Raw genomic sequence first — 23,966 nt, forward strand, 5'->3', positions numbered from 1 at the left:
AAAGAAAATCGTATATCAACAACCGTATCACAGAATATGACCTCGCCAGCAGGAAATTTCGAACAGGAGAGCTCTCAATGTCCTCTTTTGTGATGATACACGAATTTTTTGTTGTTGACACAACCTCGGCATTTTGATAAAAGTTGACTCCAATGTATGAACGGCGCATCACGTTGGCTGGTAGAACCGCGTATAAGACTCAAGTATTGTAGTTCCCATCATTTTGACGTCATAACAGATTGACACATTGGAGGGGGGGCTCTTGGGGTCCTGGGAGTAGGGCTGGACTTGATGATTCGAGTGCTCGAATAATATGGGATACTCGATTATTTATATTTGAAAACGTTTAACGAATATTATGTGAAAAGAAATACAAATTGCTCCGTTGCACATTCTGTTTGCTGTATTTTATTAAGGATTTTTGAATCATTTCATTCAGTGGAGAAAAGCTGTGCGCAGCCTAAACCTAGAAGGGGGAACAAAAGGGTGGCGGAATCCGCACCACTGGATACAGGTAAGCACGGCCAGCTGCGTTCGAAATATGTCCTTGTCCGTGTCTTTACAAGGTTCCACGACACAGATTCTGTAGTAGAGTGAATGCTGTTTAAAATGTAGGTTGAATACAGAAAAATTTATGGGAAGAAGTAGGTAATGGTTTTCGTAATGATATAACTATGTATATGTGTGTGCAATGGGGTTGTTCAAAAATAAATTTTTGGGTCACCCTAAAAATCGCTACACCAAATTTGGTTCAATTCTAACCGGTATAAGTTGCCGCAGAGCTAATTTTAATTATAAATTTATTATGAAAAATTGAAGAAAAAAAATTTGGAGATTGTTTGAGTTGTCTTCAAAAACGATGCAAAGGAAATTTGATTCAATAGAAGCGGAGTTATTGGGATTTGGAAAAATCAACATTTAATTGGCAACCAATCTTGGCATAGCAACAATGAAACGAGTTAGCCAAGGCGATTTGATTGGTTCATATTGAGTCCCGCTGAAATTTTTCAAAGATAATCTCTATGCTAGCATCAGATTTTAGGACTTTTGGTAGAAATAGCCACCAATACATTTTAATGACATCTGAAAAGATTTTTTGCCAAAAAGTATATCGCCTAACTTGAAAATGAGGTCAGCACCAAATGAATCGACACGATAGAACACAGAATGTGTTGGGCACTTTTCCTCGTATATCCGTCAGAAATCCAAAACACAAAACCTCTCCTTCAAAGAATGATGAACAGAGGAAAAATATATTGAATTTTTGTGAATGTAGGCAATTTTGTTGATTAGATACTTTATTTTTAAAAATAGCGCGCCGTGTATATGTTGAAAATGTGACAGAACGGAAATATTGTGGTCGATACAGCTTCTGAATTCAACCTCTTTTTGTCAGACCAAAGACGCCGCAGTAAAAGGATTAGGCTGCCCGTAACCCCCGGGGTTCGGTACGGGTTTCATTACGCGTAAGTGGACTGTGCCTGCGCAAGGTTTGGACGGTGTCCCGCTTATATCTTTTGTCTTGTTGCAGCCTCCATGAGTTTGATGAGTTCGGGTTCAAAAAAATCCTAGGTGTTCGTAAAATCGTGGACAAGGGTATGCAGAATCGGTGCCGGTTGAAGGCAGCGAGTTTATGTGTCTTCTTTTTGTAGACAGCGCAGAGTATAAGGCGTCAATCGTCGAAATTAAAAAACGGAAGCCGCGTCCAAAGAAGCCACCCGCGTCTAAAGGTGCAGTAGGTTTCGTGAATTCTTCGCGCCTATTTCAAACCGAGTCGGCTCGATGCAGTCTGTTTTGGGTTGATGACAAGCATAACTAGGAAGGTCTCGGATCAATTTCTTGATGAAAATGCCCAAACGATGTATTTTCTGAACAAAGTTACTCTTGAAAAGTGATTCTTAACCTGAGTTCCACGGAACACCAGGGGATACGTGATCCAGTCTCAGTGGTTCCATGGAGTCCCTAAAACATATGATCTGTGATGGTACGCTGGTCTTGGCAATCGTGGGTCAGTGGTGATTAGGCTTGATTAGTTGTCGACTTGTGACTTTCAAGGTGGTACATCGTGTGCAGTAGCACACACAGGGGTGGTTAGGGCTCAAAATTGAAACCCCGTTCTTCCGAAATGACAACTGCATCCCCAATATTTATAAGATCATTTGTATTTAAGCAATTGGTCTCATGCTGTTGCGGTTCGACCCAAAAATACGATGTTTTTTCCAAGGGAACATCAAAAGCCACACACTGATACGCCATAATCTTCATTGTAATGCTTGTGTGATAATGACATTTTGATGGTGTTGTTCTTCAACACATTGTTGACACACAAGTAATTTTGAGCACTATTAATTTATAGGGCTGGGCAAAATTGAGTTCCTGAGTGATTCGATTCTGAATCACGTATTATACTTCGAGTCGAGTATTCGAGTATCACTTATTATGATATCACAACCGAATGTGTGATGTACCTTTTATGGCACCACAAAGAACATAATGCCTGTTATTCGTCGCATGAAAGATACTTTGATATTTTTTCGACCATTCCGATTTCACTGCACTTTGTGAAAATGTTGTAGGATGATCATGACTTCGGAAATGTGTTATTTCCAGTAACGTTCGTAACTTTGTACCATGTTCACTCGAAATTAATCATCCTTTACTAGTCGACTCGAATCATTAGAATAAATACTAAATTCAGATTCGAGTACTTGAATCATTGTGCCCAGCCCTATTAATTAATAGCAGGGGTGGGCAATTATTTTGCCCCACGGGCCAAATGATAAGTAGAAATACGCTGGCGGGCTGAGTCAAAAATTTTAATCATATCCATTGCAATAATTGTATTACTTGATTGCCATCAGTAAATAACATTGCCAATCGGTGCTGATCAGTCGGTTCGGTTTATTACCAATTTTTATGAGTTTAATACACCACAAAAATGTGTACTTGTCATTATTACGTCACAACGACAAAATTCTTTCTACATTTCGAACTTGGTTAACCTCATTTACTGGTGTTCACTGCTGCAGAGAGCCAGTCGAAAAGCTTCCAGTGGAATAAATTTAACAATACGAACGTATTGTTTGCTGCAGTAATGAAAAGATAGGAAGGTGTCGAAACGACTTGGGTTAGTCTTTGGAATCAGACACCCACCTTGGCCTAGGCCCAGTGTTAGGGAACCTTTTTCGTCTGAAGAGCCATGTTGGCCCTATATTTTCCATTTCAACTCCTAAAGAGCCGTACATGTTAATCCATTGCTGCGTCACAATTGAAAATTTTTTGCTGTATGTTTGCCGTTCCTTCTTGATCACAACAAGCAGGGTGTACTCAGACGAAAGGTAAAGGGCTGCACTTTGATTTACTAACGATGTATGACTTCACAGAAACAGCCTGCGTTTAGTGACTGTTTCATGAGATTTGTTTAACAATAAAATCTGCCCGCTACCACATTGTCGATGTAATAAACCATCTCATTAAACAGTTCAAGTACGATTACGATTGCCAATAACAAATACAGAGAAGTATACATGGAAGCCGAACATATTTCCGCGCTGATCGTATGACGTGTCCAAGGACAGCCATACCTCTCCAGTGTACTAACAACCCGCATTTCAATTAGTTCCAACAAACCAGAATAATAACCTCAGCGGCAGGGGAATTTTTTTACCTCATATATTTTAATCCACTTTACTTCTCAATTGACAAATTAGTCACCGGCAACATAGCGTTGCGCTCCAAGCCTACATTTTAAAGACAGTGCCGGCACGCTAATCGCAATGTGGATGGCTACGTTTGTAATTCGAATCTGTAAACGTGAACATCGCTTCCAAAGGAGCTTATCATGATTAGGAAAACGATGAGGATTTGAAAACTGCATTGTCGCATAGGCGACGGCACGTCTGCTCTTCTCGTCAAAGTTTTGTGATAAACTGAAATCATCCTTCGAGGCCCGCGATATATCGGGTAAATCGAACTCGTGAGGAATATTGGTTGCGGGAATTGCAGCAATTTTGAAGTTAATCGGATTGTTTTATTCAGGAAAAAAAACTGGTGCGAGGCCGAAGCGGAGAAGGAACGACGACAACACTAGAATGGCAGAATCAGCCCCCGTTGATCAAGATCTAGGTGAGTAAGGCCACCCCCCACCCACATTCAAAACATAGTGTCCTTGTTTGTGTCTTCCCGTATCTACTGTGCTTTCATTATATAGTCAACCCCTACCCCTGTGAAGAACTTGAATCAGGCGCTTTGCGTGAATTCTGCTTCCACGCTACGTACTTTGGAAATAACCTCGTTCTTTCAAACAGCCGAACCCGAACCAATGGAGCACCCGTCGCAAAACTTGTCGGGTAGGACGGTCGGGATGAGGACCGCCTCGAATGAATTGCGTCGCGTCGGTAGGTATCTATTTGTAGCAAACGTGTTGCCCTCGGAATTTTTTCGAAACTGTGTTCTTTATTTGCTTCAATGATTTGAGTGCAAGATCTGAATTCAGTGTTAAATGATTCCAGTCGAGTAGTAAGAAACGATTTTTTACTGAAAATACACTCTCGTCTAACAAAGGCTGTATTATCATCATCATCATCATTCATCATTGGTTTATTAGCAATTTTATCAGTTCAATACACCACAAAAAATGCGATACAATGAAAAGACAGGAAGATGTCGAAGCGACAAGTAGTCTATGGAATCTGACACCCACCTTGGCCTAGGCGATGTAAAGAGGAGGCATGCACACTGAATGAAAGTAAAGAAGATAGTATAGAAAAAGAATGCGACAAGAAATAGGGCGGCATGTCATGGGAAGCGAGATCGATAGGTCAGTCGTGGTCCGGTAATCTTGAGGATGGACTGTATTTATTTAGTAGTAATTGTTTGTATTTCGACTTGAATGTGGACATGCTCGTCGACTGTCTGATGGCAATGAGTTTTGAGTATTTTTCTTGCCACGCGGAAGCCTTGAAACCTCGATCGGAACATTCTAGACTAGCTGCACAAAGCTAAGATCATTAGTGGCGGTGACATTTCTGCACATAATACACATCGTCTGGTTCGCCCATCTCTACTGATGGGATATGATTAGCCTGACTGGAACGTGCGCTTTTTTACCACGCATCCAATAGACTTTTCACCCCTGAAAAGCGGCACGTACACTGTAACACTCTGTAACTCTTATTCTTTACCAGCTCTATCAGACTTGGTTGTAGTTGGTGGTGGGTCCTGGGCCGTTGAGCCCCAAAAGAAGCACATGTGCGACGGTGTGTCCTTTACAAGCCCGTTGAACACTGACACCAAGCAGGGACGACTTGTTATCGCCCCGGGGTGTACGAAAGCGGAGCGGCGTGCGAGCCGTGGTACTCTGGTATGTATTTTTCAGTACTGTCTCTTTCCCGCTCGTAAGACTTGCCGTTAGACGATGACCAGATATGCCTATTAGGGCTGTTCAAAATTTGGAAAATGTCTGGAATTCTGCGTGTCCATCGCTTATTCCGTAGATTATTGTTAAAAAACAATAATGGGCTTGAAAGAAGCTCGCAGGAAAGCCGGTAATATTTGTCTAAATGCGTTTGAAAGTAGCCGTCGGCGAGTGGGCAGGGAATTGATGAAGTGGGCGGGCAAAGAGAAGCCATTAATCCTGATTGGTTGAAGCCGGTAATAATAAGCTAATGATTGGCTGAAAGACCGACTTTGTGAACACTGCTGGTAACGATTTTTGCGTGCTGTTATGCAGTCGTTTCTGTTGGTGGCATTACAGACATGATATATTATTGCCTTTGTTAATGTTGTCATCAAGAGTTCATAGTACAACATTGCAACCGCCTAAGTTAATATCTACCTGCAGAATGTGTATAAGTGCTATGTATTGCACAGGTGCTCTCGCTAGTTGAGATACGAATAAACTAGATGTATGCATCTTGCTACCTTCAACCTTTCCAAAAGTTTCTGACAGTGAGTGAAACTCAAAAATTTACCACCTGGAGTCAACATCTCAGTAGTGCTTGTTATGACTAGTCGACGTCTCACCCTTAAACAAACGCATATTACACTTTTTATTCACAATTGAAGGCGAAAAGCACTATTTACAAAAAACATTAAAAAGTACGTTGCAGATCAGTGTTGCATTGTCAGGCACAAGTTGCAGATTACAGGCTTTCGATTAGAGTTGACTTCCTGCTGTCTCCAACTGTCTTCCTATGCTGTTCCACAGTTTGAAGCAGACTGTCTCTTTGTTGTTCATTGTCAGTCAAGATTGCAGCATAGTCTGTGCTTAGCTTTACACCTCGTTCTGCGGCATCATTAACGACTTTGAAAGAACTGATGTAGGAGCTCATTCTGGTGTAGGAATCTGATAGGTGCCAAACATCAACCGGTTGAGCTAGCCACGACCCAGAGCATCAAAAACATCAAATATGTACCACGACTGTGGCCCAATAAAATCGGACAAAGTAGTGTCCTTGTTGATGTGTAAAGTTGCATTCAACGAGGGCGGGCCTCTCCTGAAACTTGAAGTTCGCTCTACCTGCAGGAGCGTCTTTGCCATATTTTCTCGGGTTTCATTGCTTTCACTAGGCGAAAACAAGGCATATACAGCGGTTTCCTTCACGATATACCAGTCATGCTTTAAAAGCTTTTGTGAAGCAGCTTTGGAAACTTGTTCATCATGTTCCTTGTAACTCAACATGTCCTGGATAAATCTCAAGTCATTACCGGCTGCATCACGACTGATGCTTGAAGCAACCCAGGCAGGAATATAAAAGAGAACTAAAAATACATTGAAGCGATGCAGCAGTTCCACTTCTTCAGATTTGTAATGTAACTGATCAGCCCACATGAACATCTTCTGAGCATACAGAATTGTGCCCATCCACCTTGCATGGTGTGTTGCACCAGGTTTGTGATGATGTATATCTCCATCTGCACCGAGAAGAGCAAGAGCATTAGTCACACATTGTTTGTAGTCATCCCGTGTGAAGAAATCTTATCAGGCGAGTAGTAGCTTGAAGTTCTCAACTGTCATTGCTGCTCGTTCTTTAAAGCATATAGGAATAGTCAGAGTCTTGAATTGCTGTTTTCTGTCAAGACTGCTCCAGCTCTTCTTAACGTGGACAAACCATGTGTTCTCTGGTCCGGTTGTTGCTTTTCCAAATAAACATTTCCAGACGTCTTTGACTACTAGCTCATATGGATTGGGTCGAGGGGCTAAGTCCAACGTCAGCATCATAGTCAGAACTTGAACTCAAACTGTCACCCTCTTTTGAAGATGACGAAGATGCTAAAACAACATAGTCACAACTTGAGTCGTGTGAAACGTTTTCAACAGTTTGATCTGCAATGGCTGCTGTATTCTTTTTGAGGTCTTTAGACAGAATTTTGTCTCTTCCCAACATTATTGACTGGCGAGATTGCCGTTGATCTTCATAAAATGCAATGTCTTCAAGCTTTCTTTCATGTGATAGATAAATGTCATTTTCTATTGTTGTTATGGCATCTCTACTTCCAATATCCCACAGCCTGTCCAAATTATCAGTGAATTTTCTCCTCTTACCCTTGGGATCACTTTCCTGTTTCGGATTCTTTTTCAGATCACGCCATCTTTCGTGCAGGTTTTGAAGTGATCGCACCACATGTGATTTCTGCATTGTCGCAATTCTCGCCATTTTCCACACTGTCATTACATCATCCACCACCACAGTACACAGTTCATGAGTAGGGGTTGACTGAGGACAATGCTCTTTCAGATGCAGCAAGTAACTCATTATTTCTCGTATAGTAGGTAATCTCGAGCCACAGATGTAATCGCAAGTATATCCGACCAAGTACTGCTCAGATTTGGATCTTGTTCTTCGCTGCGGCGTGTGTGCAATCTTTCGCCGTTTTGCCTCTGCCATGACTGCACTATTGTTGCTCCAAATCATAAACTACTGCTATCGACTCTGAAGCATTCAAAGAACACGTGTTACAGTACTACTAATGACTCATCAACCCACAACGCGCTTGTACAGAACCACAACCGCTACTAACAGACTCTACCTCAGCGAAACAGACTTTCAGTTTAGTAAAGCCAAGCTCCCGAATCCGAGTCAGCTGTTGCAGTAATCAGTGAAGCTTAGCCGATTACCCAATCAAGAACCGTGGTTTCGTGATTGCCCGCCTCTGCTGTCGGTTGCCCGCCCATTCTTCATCAACGACTTTCAAACGCATTTAGACAAATGTTAGCGGCTTTCCTGCGAGCTTCTTTCAAGCCCATTTTTGTTTTTTAACAATAATCTACAGAAGAAGCGATGGACACGCATAATTCCAAACATTTTCCAAATTTTGAACAACCCTAATGCCTATTTATGGCATATGTCAAAAAATTGCTAATTTTGATATTTTCGTGAACTTATTTTTGGCCGTTTTACATCTGGCTCCTCTAATGATTAAAGCAAACATGCCTGGTAATGTCTTTAGGGCTGTGTAATTTGATTAACAAGCGTTTGAGGACGGCTTAAGATCGTGTGCCTTACTGATTTGATTGTGTGGAGGGGGGATTCTAGCGTTCCAAAATACGTCATGGTTCAGAAGTAGCACGTACCATTAATTTCTTTCTCGACAAGTATTCTATTCACAGTAATTTTCCATTTATAGTAGGCTACGCATCCACGTATAATACGCACCCCCTGTACGAGAATGTCATCGAGCAAGCGTCTGATACGAATGCATTGTGTTGTTATGCAGCGTGTTCGAAGAAACTGAGAATAAATGTGTATTAACTAGATTTCCACCATAGCGTGTTGTGTGGACTATCCTTTGACAACCTTCCAATAGGTGAAAATGAGTCAAATACACCCACTAGGGGTTAGAAAATAAGTGCGGTAATTAGATTTCCGCACAAGTCTGGGCACCATGAGTGTATGTAATTGCAAGTTTTATTTTGAGGGAAATTTTTTCAATATTCTTATACCCGTGTATAATACACACCGATTTTAGGACAAAAAAAATTGATTAAAATGTGTTTAGCATCCAAGGAAAATTGCGGTAAATCACCCAGCTGAAATTGGTAATGCTTGCTTCTATTGGTAAACTCTTGCTGAGGTAATTAGCATGGCCAGACGACAGCAGATGTCCCTACATTCCGATGATAATATCATATATTCGTTTAAGATGTCGCCAGTAATTGATCATCTACTTGACAAATTTCAAGATTTGGACAGTAATTTTACCACCTCCATTTATACCATAGACCTTACTTGGTGTGTATCAAATAGATTGATGGTGGTCGTGAATTAAAAATGCATCACGATTGAAGCCTAGTATTCAAATCTAAATTTGCTGGACATGGAGGGGCCTAAGGAATTTTCGGCCCCTGACCACTTCGCCCAATGAAAAAATAGGAATCGCCGGTACCTGCTTTGTGAATAGTCATGCCTATTATAATCGATGTCAAAATATTAATCCTGTGGCCTGTCCTGGTTTTCATCGTGCTTGTTTCTCGCTGTGTCCACAACCAAGCATCAAAATGTTTTTTTTTACGTTTCAACAAATACGATCCTTTTTTACAGGCCTGCTTCGTCGAAGAAGGTACGGTGCAGCTGGCTCTGGGAGGCCAAGTTGTCGAACTGAAGGCAGGCTCCCAGTTTCAGGTGCCGTACGAAAACACCTATACGCTTCATAACGGCCAGAGTACAGAAGCCGTCATCTTTTACGTGTTGTCACCGGAAGCGGTTTGAATTTCCTTCTTTTTCTTCTCTTGTTGTAGTTTTTTCTAGCTTTGTGATGGTTGTATATGTCGGTCTTCCGAATATTGATATTAGGGCCCCCCAGATTTTGTTATCTGCTGCTACGACCTTTCCACAGCCTAGTTCCGACAGGTACGGTTGTTATTAGGCAGTGGCAATTTGTCCGTGGCTGTGATCCGTAATTCCTTGATTGATTCCGAGAGTGAGCCCATGCCATTCAAATATAATTAGGAACAGACGAAATACGAGAAAGGAATTACATCAAGCCCTATAAGAGAGATTCTGTACGTTTGACGCTAAAGCATAACAACCACTTACGAAATCTCAATCGCACGCTAAAAGAGGGCGAGACAACTCTTTGCTGCATCCACGGTCGGCCTCTCGATTTCTGAGTTCATCCAAGGTACTATAATTGAATGAGTCCCTGAAGTAGCAAAGTAGCATAACCTGGTAGGTGATAGGTAATTGCTGGGCTATACTTAACTTGGACGTCAACTCTGTAGTAAGTTCTTGAACCAATACAAGATTTATTCGTTGATGTTTACGGTAGGTAGCGTAAATGAGTCTGGTTTGATACGAGACAGACTCGACAGTTTTGCAGTCTCTCGAACGATAGAGTGGCTTCGTGCAATATTGCGTAATGAGCATTTTATATAGCATGCACAATTTGTAGTACGTGATATATTTAGAATAAGCTCCATGCTAATTATTGGTTGTGTGTTAACTTAAAACCCTTAAGTTGTCGAGCAACTGCACCGCCCCCTCTTAGATAAGAGAAAAACGATAGGTCTAAATGTAAGATAATCAAGGTATTTAATCAGTCGTAGCTTGGAGGTGTATCACATAACTAGAGAAATTTCTGAGTGGAAAAATGATGTCTAAAAATAGTTAAGTCTAATTGATGGAGCAATGAGCAAGTTTTTATTCATTCATTTTTATAACGTACAGTATAGGCATGAAAAAAAAATACACAAGTACGATACACAATAAAGAAATTTAATCCTAACAATATCACTCACGCTGAGCGTCACAAATGTCCATTGTCCATGTCACAACGTGACCGCGCGCGCGCGGTGCTAATAAACTTGTACCTTGTTATCCAGACCGTTTATTTAAGCATGGTCAGTCAGTCAATATATAACAGTATATAACATACCCGCCGGTCTGGCATATACTGCGTTACTCGGATTTACTCGCTCATGGGCAGACGCGGGCAATTCTTCGTACGTGGTCGTTTCCGTTTGGAATTGTGCAGAATCTTGAGAATCCTGGGACGGAATCTCGGACTGTGGTCGTTAATCACTGCAGTGATTCTCGCATAATCCATTGGCACATGGTTTTGTTGTTGTTGTGGTGCGGTTTCGTCGCCGACAGATGAAATTGGTTGGTTTGGTGGTGCGATCGTCTGAATTGGTACTCGATCGGTAGAAGTTGTCAGATCGTTGTTTGATGTGTCCGAATCGATAGTCGAAGTCGATGGTTGTTGATTGGTTGCATCTGGGTCTGAAGTAGTGATTGATGTCTCGACGACATTGGTCGGGTCTGCGAGAGATTTGGTATCGTCCTCGAGATTGTCAGAGTCATGTCCTGTACGGATCGTTTGCAGTTCGCTAGCGTCTCCCTGAACGTCGTGAGTAATCCTTTCATCAACAGCATACCGTCGCCGGCAGATTCGTGCACTGCGGGCCTGAAATGAGCTAGCGGCAGATTCACGATGCACGATTAAACGTTCTCTAAGCCTATGACGATTACAACATAATAAACGACAAGAAAAGTATAAACCCATAAGCATCGCAGCGACAAACCAGCAAGAAAGTAAAAGTTTAAGCAAAGGGTTGGTAATCGTGGATAAGAAAGGATAAAATGCTACAATTAATGGCTTCGGACGCTACTCTTATTGGCTCTAAGGGGTCTATTTGGGTAGTGTCATCCTGTCTACTGCTGTTCAAAACGTACGAAGCAGACAGGCTCTGTAGACGTTGTACTAGCAGCATGGAACTGGATATGTGAGATAGAACATGATCATAATCTGTGCTAAATGAAGAGTCCATCTTCCTGAATAAATGCAGAAAGGTTTCTGTGATGTTGTCAACACGTGGTGATCCCAATAAATCGTAGATGTTGAGATCCTTCGAGAATTTGACTTGAGTGACTGAGGCATTGCGGGATGTGAGCACTCCATTTTGGTACTTGAAATAGGAATCACCCGCCTTGAATACTCTGGTTGCGTTTGCGGAACCAGTGTCGATATATCGAGTCTCCAAAAAGGCTGTGTTGTTGTCGAATAATTGACCGAAAAAAGTTTTATCTGTTCTGAACGAGATGAGTGGTCGGGCACTAAGTGTTCCATCCGGTTAACAATAGGTTGTTGTGGACGGTGACGTTTTACGTTATGCAGTGTAATTTGTATAAGAACGAGTGACAGTGCCTCCTGGTGATTTCGGATGCTTTCTTGTCCTTTTATTCTGTAAAGCCCTTCTCGAAATACCAGTTATTTCCCTCACAGATCTTTCGGACATTCCTTCCTCGATCATTCTTAGTGCCGCTTGGATCTCATCTGCGGTGTAGTCTTTATAACTCCTGGCACCAAGCTTTCTTCTATATTTCCTTGGCATTTATTTATTTAGAAGATTGATCTTGATGCAAAAAATACCCATTTTAGCTGACTCTAAATAGCAGGCCAAAGTCACCCCATAAATTGCAAAAAATTGATCACCCACAGGATTTTGACAATTGTGAAATAATGAACTGTAGTTTCGCCCAGAAAACCCAATAAATGCTGTCAGGTACATAGTCTTTGTCTGCAAATGAAAGGAAATTGCCTCAAACACCTACTTTGCATGTAAACCAAACAAAAGTTTGAGTACGTAAAAAGTGTGGTGAAATTTCTTACCAAACCTGTCAGTATAAAAATGGCTGCGAACATGTAAAAGTGTGGTATCAAACATGAAATTTGCAATAATAGCACTCTATTGATGCAGATTGTTCCTAAACAATAGCTCAAAGTTCTCATACATCGATATATTGTTCGATGAGTGCAATAGAAACGAATAGTGGTTTTCGGCCAAAGTCACCCTGCAGTGCTAAAGTCACCCCGTGTTACGGTACGTGATATATTTATAATAAGCTCCATGCTAATTATTGGTTGTGTGTTAACTTAAAACCCTTAAGTGGCCGAGCAACTGCACCAGTGGCAAATTTCCTAACCCAACCAAATTCCAAACAACTTGTTCCAAGCATGCCTAGAGGGAAAGTCTTGTCTTCTACATATTTTGATACCAGACGAGATAATAGGAATAGGACATCTTTATTTCTGTCCTCAATATTTTGCGGAATATACACTGTCTTATGTAGCCGAGAAACGTGTCATATACATATACTAAATCTGTGCATATGCATACCAAGCGTGCATGATGATGCGTTTGGTACTTACGCTTGAAGAAAGACTGTGTAGAGACAAGTGTACCTGTTTGATGCGAGTGTGATTAGACTAGTTGACCTCCACGGTCGTATCGATTATTCTTATCTGATACGGAATACTGTGCAATCATTATTGCTGTCTGCTTGTTATGTATTTCAGTCGGATGAAAATAAAGACTCTCGATCTCTCTCAGTCAGAATCTATTTCAAGCTGAATAATTATATAATGTAGGGCAGGCTATTCTAAATGATAATGTCTTGGTGTATTAAGACTAACTTCAAATATAAATGATCCTTTGTCGAAGACTGGAAATCATAATTGAAATCAATGATAGGGATTTCTGAGTCATCTTTCGTCTCTGTCAAGATCATGGATAATAATGAATCAAAAGACTTCCAGCTTATTCACAAATTCAATATGGATTAAAGAAACAGCCTGACTTTGTCTAAACTGCCGAAGGACAAACAAACTGGTCTCATTCATTCTAATATCAGATGGTTGCATTCTTATCATGGTCAAGTATTTACCCTTCTTGCTGCTCTGAACCGTTAACCCTTTTCCGGGGCCATTTTGTGAAAAAACTGTTTCGTTTTGATTACAACCTGTTTCAAGCTAACATGTTCAAGGCTTCTCATACAAGGAAAAGGCAAAGAAATGGACCAGACACTCCCCCCCCCCAAGAGTCAAGTTTCTGGATATGAAACCAAAGGAAGAAAGCTTGCTCATTAGACATGTTTCCGATGTGACACCTGCCGACACTCACATGAAGAATACATATATCTAGGCTGTGGAATCAGAGTAGCTTGCGTTCATTTTATCATCTTGAGAAAAGGAAGCAGCTACATAGGTTGAATTTTGCGTCGGAGGTTATCCTGGGCTCCTTATTTCCGTGCCCAGAAAAAGACCAGATGAAGAACGTATAAACAATGAAAAAGCGAATGGAAAAGCAATGAATTGCCAGAACTTGTCAAACCAGAATTTGGTTGTTTGAAGGATATAGAGTTAGATTAACAAAAATGCAAATATCATGCAGTGGCATTTGCTATCCGCGATGAGTTGTCCCAATTTATAAATGTTCATTTCCTGGTCTTAAATTAGGAAAGATTTGCGTGCGCGGGGATAATTCTGTTGTAGTTAATTCATTAATCAATCCTTGACTCGAGGATGAGTTGATACAGAGATTGGGTGGTGGATATTGTTGTACGAAAGATGCATGTGACCAAGTACAATTGGGCGAAGAAAGTAAGAAACATCTCGCTTTCATCACACGTGAAGTATTGTTGAAAATGAGAATGACATTTGGAATCTCGTCAGGACCAGGAAGTCTTAAATCAGCCAATTTCGAAGGCGTGAAACTTTACCGGGATGGCTTTCTGGTCAGCAGAGTTAATGGGGTAGATCATATGAATAATCTCCGTGCATTGTTGAAGAGACGCCAAGAGAAAGGTCTCCGATACGGCGACCTCATATTTGCAAGATATTCTTTGATTACGGTGTCACATGAGTATAATGGTTTAGCATTGGCATTCTCGCCACTGTGAATACTTACGTTTCGACCTATTTTACCTGAAAACTCTGAGATGTGCGTCAACTTTCGCCTTGTCAGTGTCACAGACTTTCTACTAATCGTGACTCAAGTGTAAACACAATAATGCCGCTGGGCGGTAGTGATGTGACACATTAGTATGTTCGACATTTGCTGTCCTGGGTGATCATTTAATTGGACATATTTTTTAATAAAAATCATAACTTTTGATGGAAATATTTTGCATATTACTAGCATATTTTCATTAGTTCAGCATTCCTTCACCCTGGTCTAGCTAGATAGGCACTGACTGTGAATCGATACGATTATGATATTGAATAGCATGGTAACAATGATGCATTGTGCAGACTACTGTGACCAGTGTACAGTCATGACTCTATTTAATAATAGAGGATAGAAAGAGGAAAACATGAACATTGTTAGCACAGTATGTGATGTGAGCCAACATTCATCCTTCTAATCCTGTGTTCTGGCTAGAAAACGTCCACAGTTCAATAACAAAGTCTTCGTGAAATATCCAGATGTTTATTTGTTGGAAATGGACTACGACTGACCTATCGATCTCACCTTCCATGAAATGCCTACCCATTTCTTGCTACTTGCCTTTTTCTATACTATCTTTACTTTTCATTCAGTGTGCATAGTGCATACCTCCTCTTTACATCGCCTAGGCCAAGGTGGGTGTCTGATTCAATGGACTACTCCTAGTTGCTTCGACACCTTTCATCGTTTCATTGTATCGCATTTTTGTGGTATATTGAACCGAAATATTTGCTAATAAACCAATGATGATGAAATGGATGCTTGCTAGGGGTGAAAATTGCATTTCCCGAAGTCGTCATGGAAAAATGTTGGATATTCTTCATTTGAGACATTTTGTAATGCGACGTATCGAACAACTTTGTGTATTACCCACCAATGGACAGAGATAACATGGAGACGTGTTACAATTGTGTTTATGTTGGCCATGCAATCAGCATCATGAGAACCAATGGACTCGTATTAACAGACTTGTATTCCAAGCACCCTTGCATCCACCTGATCAATTACGTTCTGAAAAGAAATGATCAGCCTACTTGAACAGGATTTTGCACATTTTGATTATTTATTTGCCATTGTGTCTTATAATGCAAGTACGTTTCAGCCTGACGAATTTCAGAAATGATGTACCCAAAGAGATATTATCCACATATCCGTCACACCCTTTCTCTCATGTATGAACTGCACCATAGCAAAGCTACTAGTCTCAATCAAACCCTCACTACACAAATCAAGTTTGACGGTCAAAGCCACATTATATGAATTCATCATGTTGTACAGAAGAATGTCGTAAAAATGGAATTATCTTTGAGCTGTTTATCAATCAAAGACATATCAGTGTGATGATTGATACTGTGCTTCCATCTCCAGCTTACTCAGCTAAAGGCAAGCAAGAGAAGTTGAGAAACAAGTTGAACCTTCTGTCAATCAATCGCGTGTTGGCAAACCCTGCTATGCTCTTACATTATGGACATAAAAAGGATGAAAACCTGAATAGCCGCAGTGGAAATCTGAGTAGTATGTGTCCATTTTAACATCTTTGGAAAATCTTTGAAAAAGTTTATTTTCCTAAGGAGTTAAAAATAGACATGAGCTACTCTGATGCCGCTGCGACAAAATCAGTATGGGCAACAGTTACCAAGGCATTTGGTTTGCAATAGTCAATGTCAACGTCTTTCCGTTTGGTCTAACGTGGAGAAAACAAATTGATCAACTTCAAACAAGCTGTGGAATGGAAGAAGACAACAAGCCTGGCATCACACCGGATGTATCTGCTTTGGTTTATCCAAGGATAGTAAGCCCTCACCCAGAGACAATTTCATGCAATGTGTCATGCCTCTTCGAAAGTCCATGCAATTCCGAAATATGAACCTCATAATCAGAGACGAAGCATATGGACCGATGAAAAGTTACGCTTGATTTATAGTAACTCTCAGATTTGAAGAATTACTTCCTTTCCTTTTTGTTGATTGTTTTTATTGAATAATGATATTGATCTATTATCTGTTTTTGTTCTTCCTTCAGTTAAGGTTCTGTCATGAATAAAAATGTCCGCAATCTGCATTGCATCAATTAGCTTGTTCCAATTATATGATAAGGAAATACTGAAGAGGAAGACAACATTTCCGTCGATGAAGAAGCTCGCAACGACAGGCACTGGACTGAAATTTCAAAAAAGATGAAAAGAAAGGGATATCATGCACCTATCTGTCCCATCGTTTCACCCTTGTCCGGATGGCGCCACAGAAATACTAGTGGACTGATACGTACCCTCACAATGGAAATTCACTTTGACAGCTGAAGCTGTATTGCAGGAATTCATTGAAGAAGACAGTGAGCCTGATTCTGCACCATATGTATCTGGCTTGATTTATTCAAGCACATAGAGGCAAGTCTACGAATTACCGTAATATGGACCTCATGGATGATGCAAATGAACTCAAAAAAACAGTTATGCTTGATGTAAAGTATCTCTCAGATTTGAAGGGAGAATTGCTGAATTACTTTGTGTTTGCAATAAGTTAGCTGTGATGTCATTGTTGATTGTTTTCATATGATCCTGCATTCGATCATCTATTATTTATCACTGTTTAGTTAAGATTTTGTCGTGAATAAACGCGGTCACAATTTCTACGCTATCGATTAGTTTGTTTCAGGTACCGGTGCATGGTTAGGGAATAGTGCCAAAAAACACAACAGCCAACAAGGGGACTCCAGCTTTTATCCATCAAGCCACCCAATAAGCATTATTGATGATCAATTTCGGGAGTCTATGTCTGCCAGAAAATCGCTGTACACATCTGTGGCTCATTTCAAGGAAGCAATGCAAGTTGATTTACTGGTGCGGATGTCTCCACAGTTGTTGTACGATCTGAAATAAACAAAATTGAACATATTAAATACTTGATACCAAGAACTTCATGCAAGACAAACAAGAAAGATTCCGACTGCTCAGAAATTGCATCACTAATCCTCTTTCAAGGCTAAAGACAAAGGTATTGAGAGATTCTTCAACAAACATAAAGAACATTCCATATAATTGGTCAAGAATTAATTATGAATCAGCACGCATATCAGTGGTTTTATTGCACTTTTTTCATCTGAATAATAGAAAATTGTGTTTACAATGGACAATGTCTGAAAACTGCCACAGTGGTCCCGGTATTCAAAGCCGGGCATTCTCCACTGAATTTAACCAGTGAGAATGCACTTTCACCACTGCAAAAACTTCGACATCAGGTCCTCCACATTGTTTCCAGAGTTCCAAAATGATCTGGATATGTGATCAAGAAATCGCTGCACAAAACATTTGGTATTCTAAGCATACAAGATATTGGAAAGCTATAAATTGTCAAGTTTATGTATCGGTTCTACTGCGCTCCATGCCTTCAAGATTGCCGGACCAGGATCTGAGAAATCGACTTCACCTATGGACACATCCCATGTATTTGGTTCTCGCAGTGTAAATTTGAAAGTTATCTGCTTGCTCCAACTTCGATCAAACTGGAATTTTAGAAGACAGTGAGCCTGATTCTGCACCAGATGCATTCGGTAATCTATTATGTATCGCTGTTCAATGAAGATTTTGTCGTGAATAAACGCCCTCAGAATTTCTACGCTATCGATTAGTTTGTTTCAGGTACCGGTGCATGGTTAGGGAATAGTGCCAAGAAACACAACACTTCTGTCGACGAGGGGACTCCAGCTCTTATCCATCAAGCCACCGTTCCAACCCAATAAGCATTAATGATGATCAATTTCGGGAGTCTATGTCTGCCAGAAAATCGCTGTACACATCTGTGGCTCATTTCAAGGAAGCAATGCAAGTTGACTGACTGGTGCGGATGTCTCCACAGTTGTTGTACGATCTGGAATAAACAAAATTGAACATATTAAGTACTTCATGCAAGACGAACAAGAAAGATTCCGACTGCTCATAAATTGCATCACTAATCCTATTTCAAGGCTAAAGACAAAGATATTGAGAGATTCTTCAAACATAGAGGACATTCCATATACCTGGTCAAGAATTAATTAAGAATCAGCTCGCATATCCGCGGTTTTATTGCACTTTTTTCATCTTAATGATAGAAAATTGTGATTACAATGGATAATGTCTGAAAACTGCCATAGTGGTCCCGGTATTCAAAGCCGGGCATTCTCTGCTGAATTTAACCAGTGAGAATGCACTTTCACCACTGCAGAAACTTCGACATCGGGTCCTCCCCATTACTGCCGGAGTCCCAAAATGATCTGGATATGTGATCAAGAAGTCGCTGCATAAAAGATTTGGCATTCTAAGCATGCAAGATATGGAAATGCTGGAAATTGTCAAGTTTATGTATCGGTTCCATTGCTCGTGATGCCCTCGAGATTACTGGACCAGGATCTGACATATTGGACACATTGCATTTCGTTCTAATCTTTTGTCTTTTTTATGTTATCACCTATTTCCTTCCATTCAGTGTGCATGACTCTTGTTTACATGTTCTAGGCCAGGATGGGTGTCTGATTTCGACAACCTCCTATCTATTAATCTTATGTTGTTCTTGTGGAGTTTTTAATTGTTGGAAATAATGAATAAACAAATGACTGAATGAATGTCTATATCGAAATGCTCTCACAAGCCCATCAGAAGATTGAAATACTTGAAAAAAGGCATCACTTTCCCTTCAGGCATGCTTGGAACACTGTTTAGTCAGTTGGATCGACAAAATTAGCTACTAAACTACTAGCTAAAACAGAAACTTATTTCAAAGTATGTGATAAATTTTCAATTAGCTTCCACCCACATATCAAGTGTTGGCTTATTGCTTACCCATTTAGTTCATATTTTATTAAACTCTAATTCAAAAACCTCATCCCATTTTAAAAAGCCATCGGATCAGTCGTTACAGATATCGTTGATGCACTTTGATACAGATAAAGCAACCACTTTTCAGAATTCTAAAAATCACAATCCAGGACAGTGGTTCTCAAACTTTTTTAGACACGTCCCCTTTATGATAGTAAAAAATGTCACACCTCCTTATCGTTATATCATTAAATATAAAAAGTGCAATCAGAATTTTAGAAATCCCAACAAAGAGGTAGGTGGCTTGGGAGGTTATAGCTGCTGATGAGAGAATACGAAATTCGGACTAGGCCTATACACAGCAATATTTATATGCTGGAGGTAAATCACACAGTGCTTGAAAAATTTTCTGTTGACTGCGGCTTCGCACCCCCCTTCAGATGCTTTCACCCTCCCCCACCACCAAGTTTGAGAACCACTGATCTAGGGGGAGCCTATTGATATTTTTGCCATTGATTAGGACTACTTACTGGTCCCTTCTGTCAATTTCTGACTATATGGCTCACATTCCATCAATGTTTGATTGTATGACTATCGATTGTTAAGATATTGTTCCCCGCCATTAATTTTTCAATGATAGGTCAAGTTTACCAGATAGTTGTGTAAATTTTCTTGAGACTACTTGTGGTACTGTTGACCCTCGAGAAAGAAATAGAATTCCAATAGCAACTCTTCTCCGTCAATTTGTATATTTTACTGTATACTGTCCAAAGTTACCCATACATCCAGTGTAACCCCGATTTATGGTACAACCTATCAGAGATGAGCAGATTTGAAATTTTATATCCTAATCCAATCCAAATCTGAAGCTTTAAATCCTAATCATAGTCTAGAAATTTTCTATATTCCAATCCTAATCCAATTCCACTTGGTAATCCTACATCCGATGCCTGTAATTCTGTAAAAAGAAATAAAACGCTAAATGAGTGCCAAAGTACATGAAGTAACTAAGGTAGAACGAAAAACTTTGTCGCCATTCGCCACAGGGCATCGATCTCCCCGAAAATCGCTAATTCCAATCCTAATCATAATCCATCGAAAAAAATCTCAACTCCTGGTTTAGTGATTTATTCAGAGATGTGTACAAGTGCAATATTTCGTCTCTTGAAAACGTCTTTTATGGGGGGGGGTGTTGTTTAGGGTATGGGATACATTTTATTTCTCGTAAACTTACGGTAATAGAGTCCACACTGGACATAGCATAGCGTAAGTCACGATTCGTGCGCATAAAAGTGCGCATTAATTCAACATTTAAGAGGTTATTGAATTCAAAAGTGTGCATATAGATTTCGACAATGGAAATAAATGGCGAAATGAATGCATTAAAGGATTATATTAACATTCGGCTGTTGGCAAAATTTGCACTGGTATGATTTGCTTCTGTAGAGTTTCACCTGGAGTTTCATGCATAATATGTACCATTTCAAAAGCAGACATAGCTCGGAATCGTGACAATGGGTGTTATGATTGTAGTTCGTTCGTTTCGCATACATTAGCCTATCGCGTATTGCTTCGTAGTTTTCGCGCTCGTTCTGTTATCTTCTCTAAGATTTCTTCCGTTTCTTCATCATCCTGATGTCGGCTTCTTCTTTCGAGTCTTCTTAATACAGAGTTCTGTATCCATCTTGTCGATGTAAGGTGTTTTCCAGATTTTCCTATTTCTTGCCGTCCACACGGCCTGCTTGAACATTGATATAAGCTTTATCAGCGACTTATAGTTACCTCCTTTTATGGGCCCTTTTGGACTCATGTTGATGATGGTTCGGAGGTCTACTTTTTGTCTTATGTCCCCTGTCGATTCGTTCCAAAAATCTAAAAACAGATTTATTACTGGGTTTGTTGCCTCGCATTTTACAAATAGATGGTCCTGGGTCCCTGCGTGAATGTTACAAAAAGAGCAGTGTGCAGTATGAGCGGCCAACCTTGCATGCAATCTGTCCCTTGTTGGAAGCAGGTAGTGTGCTATGTCCCAATTTATTTGGCGTTGTTTCTGGTTCAAGCATTGATGTTGTATGCCTTTCAAGTTGGGCCCTAGCATCTCTCTGCGCTCTGTTGCGTGATTTTTTCTGATTGTGGTGTTGTACATTTCTTTACTATTAGTGATGTTCCCGGGCTCGATCTGCAGCTCTTTTAGTGTCTCGTTCACTTCTGTCTAATGTGGGAGGGGCTGAAATGTATGCGGTTTTTTTTATACCTTTTTAGAGTTATGGCGAGTTGCTGTTCGACTCTCCTTTCCCATTCGTTGTCTGGCGGCTTTCCCGCTTTTTGTATGAAGCGTGTGGCCTGTTTGATGTAAAGCAGGTCGGTTGTTCGCGGAATATCTAGGAGTCCGAGGCCTCCTTCTTTTGCTTGTATTGTCTTCGGATAGGTCATCTTTCCGTCCTTTCAGAAAAGGAAGCACATTACTTCTCTTTCGAGCCCGGCCCGCCGGTATTTCGGGAAGCGCGATATTGTTGCTCTGTAACTAAATATGGGTAGGATGTTACTTCTTATTAGAGCTAATTTTTCAAGCCTTTGGAAATTGATTTCTTGCATGAAGTTGGACGCTTTGTCCATTGACTGTTCCCATTGAGTGTTTGCATCTTTCTCCTTGTGAGCTACAATGTTTCCAAGTATTGTTAGTTTTCCTACCCATTGAATATTTGTCGGTTTTCTTCTCCACTTTTTCCTTTCAAAACTGATTCCTTACGTTTTTTCCTCATTCATTTGAAGCGCGCTTGCTTTCCCGAAGCATCTGACAATCTCGATCGCTTTTTCGGTGTCCTCTTCGTCCGTGACTGTGATTGTTATGTCGTCCGCGTACGACAGGGCTACGATCTTGTTTCTGAGATCGGTCAGACGATATCCCTCTATCTCTTGGTTTAGGCTTTGTAATAGGGAATCTGTCACAATGGTAAAAATGTACATGGATAGGGGATCACCTTGTTTGATTCCTGTTTGAATTGGAATTTCCCTTCCAGTTCGGCCGTCGATAGAGATTCTTGCAGTTCCGTTCTTATATCTCCCCTTAAAAAAGTTTTGGAAGACCGGCCCGAAGCCAACGCTGCGAAGGGCATCATGCATGAAGCTGTGATCAACTGAATCATTGGCTTTTTAAAAATCTATGGATACCATTGCATCTTTTTCTTTGTGTCTCATATCTGCGGCAATTTCCCTGATGGTAAGGTAAGGGCGCATTAATTCAATTCATAATTCTCCCTCAATCATGATGGATGTGCTATTTTGAAGGATGACGTCATCTTTTATTTAGCATAGGGAATGGGTGTGGTCCGTGCTTGTCTGTTTGGTACTTGTCAAGCTTTGAGGTGGTTTCGGATAGTCATTCGAGCGTGACGTACAAACTTCTGTTTCTTTTTTCAGTTTTTTTAAAAAAAAATTTGCTGGTCTAGGCGTGGTCTGCCTATGTCGGGGGAGGTGTTGGGTGATGTGACTCTAGGTTTGCTGGACTCGAAATCATATTTATTATTCCTATGTTATTGGAGTATATCCTTCATGTTCATAAGGTTTGTGGTGACTGGATGTTTTGTTTGCCCTTTCTCCTAATTGTTGGTTGGGTTCTGGGTATGGTTTTTTTGGGGGGAGGGTGCGAAGGTAGTAAGGTGGGGGTGTAGGTAGGCGGGGGGGGGGTACATTTTTATTCACACATACGAAGAGGTGCAAAATATTGGAAAAATAGGCGATAATAGTATGGCGTCACCATCAATGCGGCGTACTTTAACATCTTTGTGGGTCTGTCCGAGTTGATCGCGATGGCGAGATCTCTTCACACAATGATGGTTATGTTAACGACCACAGTGCAATCATGTGTGCACTTCACTTAGTCCTTAGAAAAGCCTGTATTTTGTTACATCCATTTATTCGGAATGTGACCAATCAGTACAACTTCGAAATAGGAGGGGTTTTGACCCCCGAAACCCACCCGCTGGCTACACCACTGGTAGTAGTAATGGCTATTGCATAGCGATGGCGACAAGATCATCACTCAACAGCATATGGGTGCCTCGATTTACGCCAAACAAAAACACATGTTTTCTAGTTGTTGGTTCAACTGGAGCTGGAACTGCTCAAAAACCAGTGCCTGGTCGACCGTTAACTACCTAGATTGATAGTTTTCACAAGTGTGATAACAGGACGCTATGATCATGTGGCGTTCATGTCATAAAAAATTGTAATCGATAGCGTAGCGAATGACAACTTTCAGTGTGTGGGCGCTCTCAAAATGGGAGAAACTGAGCCGCGAGAACGATAACGAACACGTAACAAATCTCCAGTGAGGTTGAAGTTTAGGAACAACGCACGCTTCTCGTGAAAACATGGCCTACTTTGAAAATGACCAAGCAAAACCTGGCCAAAATTGGTGTTTCAACATCAAAAACGAACGAAACA

At 40.7% G+C, this 23,966-nt stretch overlaps 1 protein-coding gene across 2 annotated transcripts; it reads left to right on the forward strand.

The window, feature by feature from the left end:
- Positions 1-263: 263 nt before the first annotated feature.
- On the forward strand, positions 264-23,136 carry LOC145453938 (uncharacterized). Of its 2 annotated transcripts, XR_013919979.1 has the most exons (9): positions 264-514; positions 1,397-1,466; positions 1,532-1,596; positions 1,653-1,730; positions 4,039-4,125; positions 4,308-4,397; positions 5,187-5,362; positions 9,543-18,076; positions 19,063-23,136. XR_013919979.1 is itself a non-coding variant. In XM_080331901.1 (8 exons), the coding sequence occupies exons 5-8, from the start codon at positions 4,092-4,094 to the stop codon at positions 9,708-9,710; spliced, it is 468 nt and encodes a 155-aa protein (XP_080188027.1). In that variant the 5' UTR covers positions 264-514; positions 1,397-1,466; positions 1,532-1,596; positions 1,653-1,730; positions 4,039-4,091; the 3' UTR covers positions 9,711-23,136. The 2 variants fall into 2 exon arrangements, 1 of the variants encoding a protein (XP_080188027.1); XM_080331901.1 differs by having other exon boundaries at positions 9,543-23,136.
- Positions 23,137-23,966: the final 830 nt, after the last annotated feature.

The sequence above is a fragment of the Botryllus schlosseri genome, chromosome 13, assembly GCF_051294905.1.
Source record: "Botryllus schlosseri isolate E-star chromosome 13, Bs_hap1, whole genome shotgun sequence".
NCBI classification, from domain to species: domain Eukaryota; kingdom Metazoa; phylum Chordata; class Ascidiacea; order Stolidobranchia; family Styelidae; genus Botryllus; species Botryllus schlosseri.

Coding starts and splice junctions, on each gene's coding strand:
- LOC145453938 (XM_080331901.1), top strand. CDS start 4,092: ATGGCAGAATCAGCCCCCGTTGATCAAGATCTAG. Junction 4,398..5,186: donor GAATGAATTGCGTCGCGTCG/GTAGGTATCTAT, acceptor ATTCTTTACCAG/CTCTATCAGACTTGGTTGTA. Junction 5,363..9,542: donor GTGCGAGCCGTGGTACTCTG/GTATGTATTTTT, acceptor CCTTTTTTACAG/GCCTGCTTCGTCGAAGAAGG.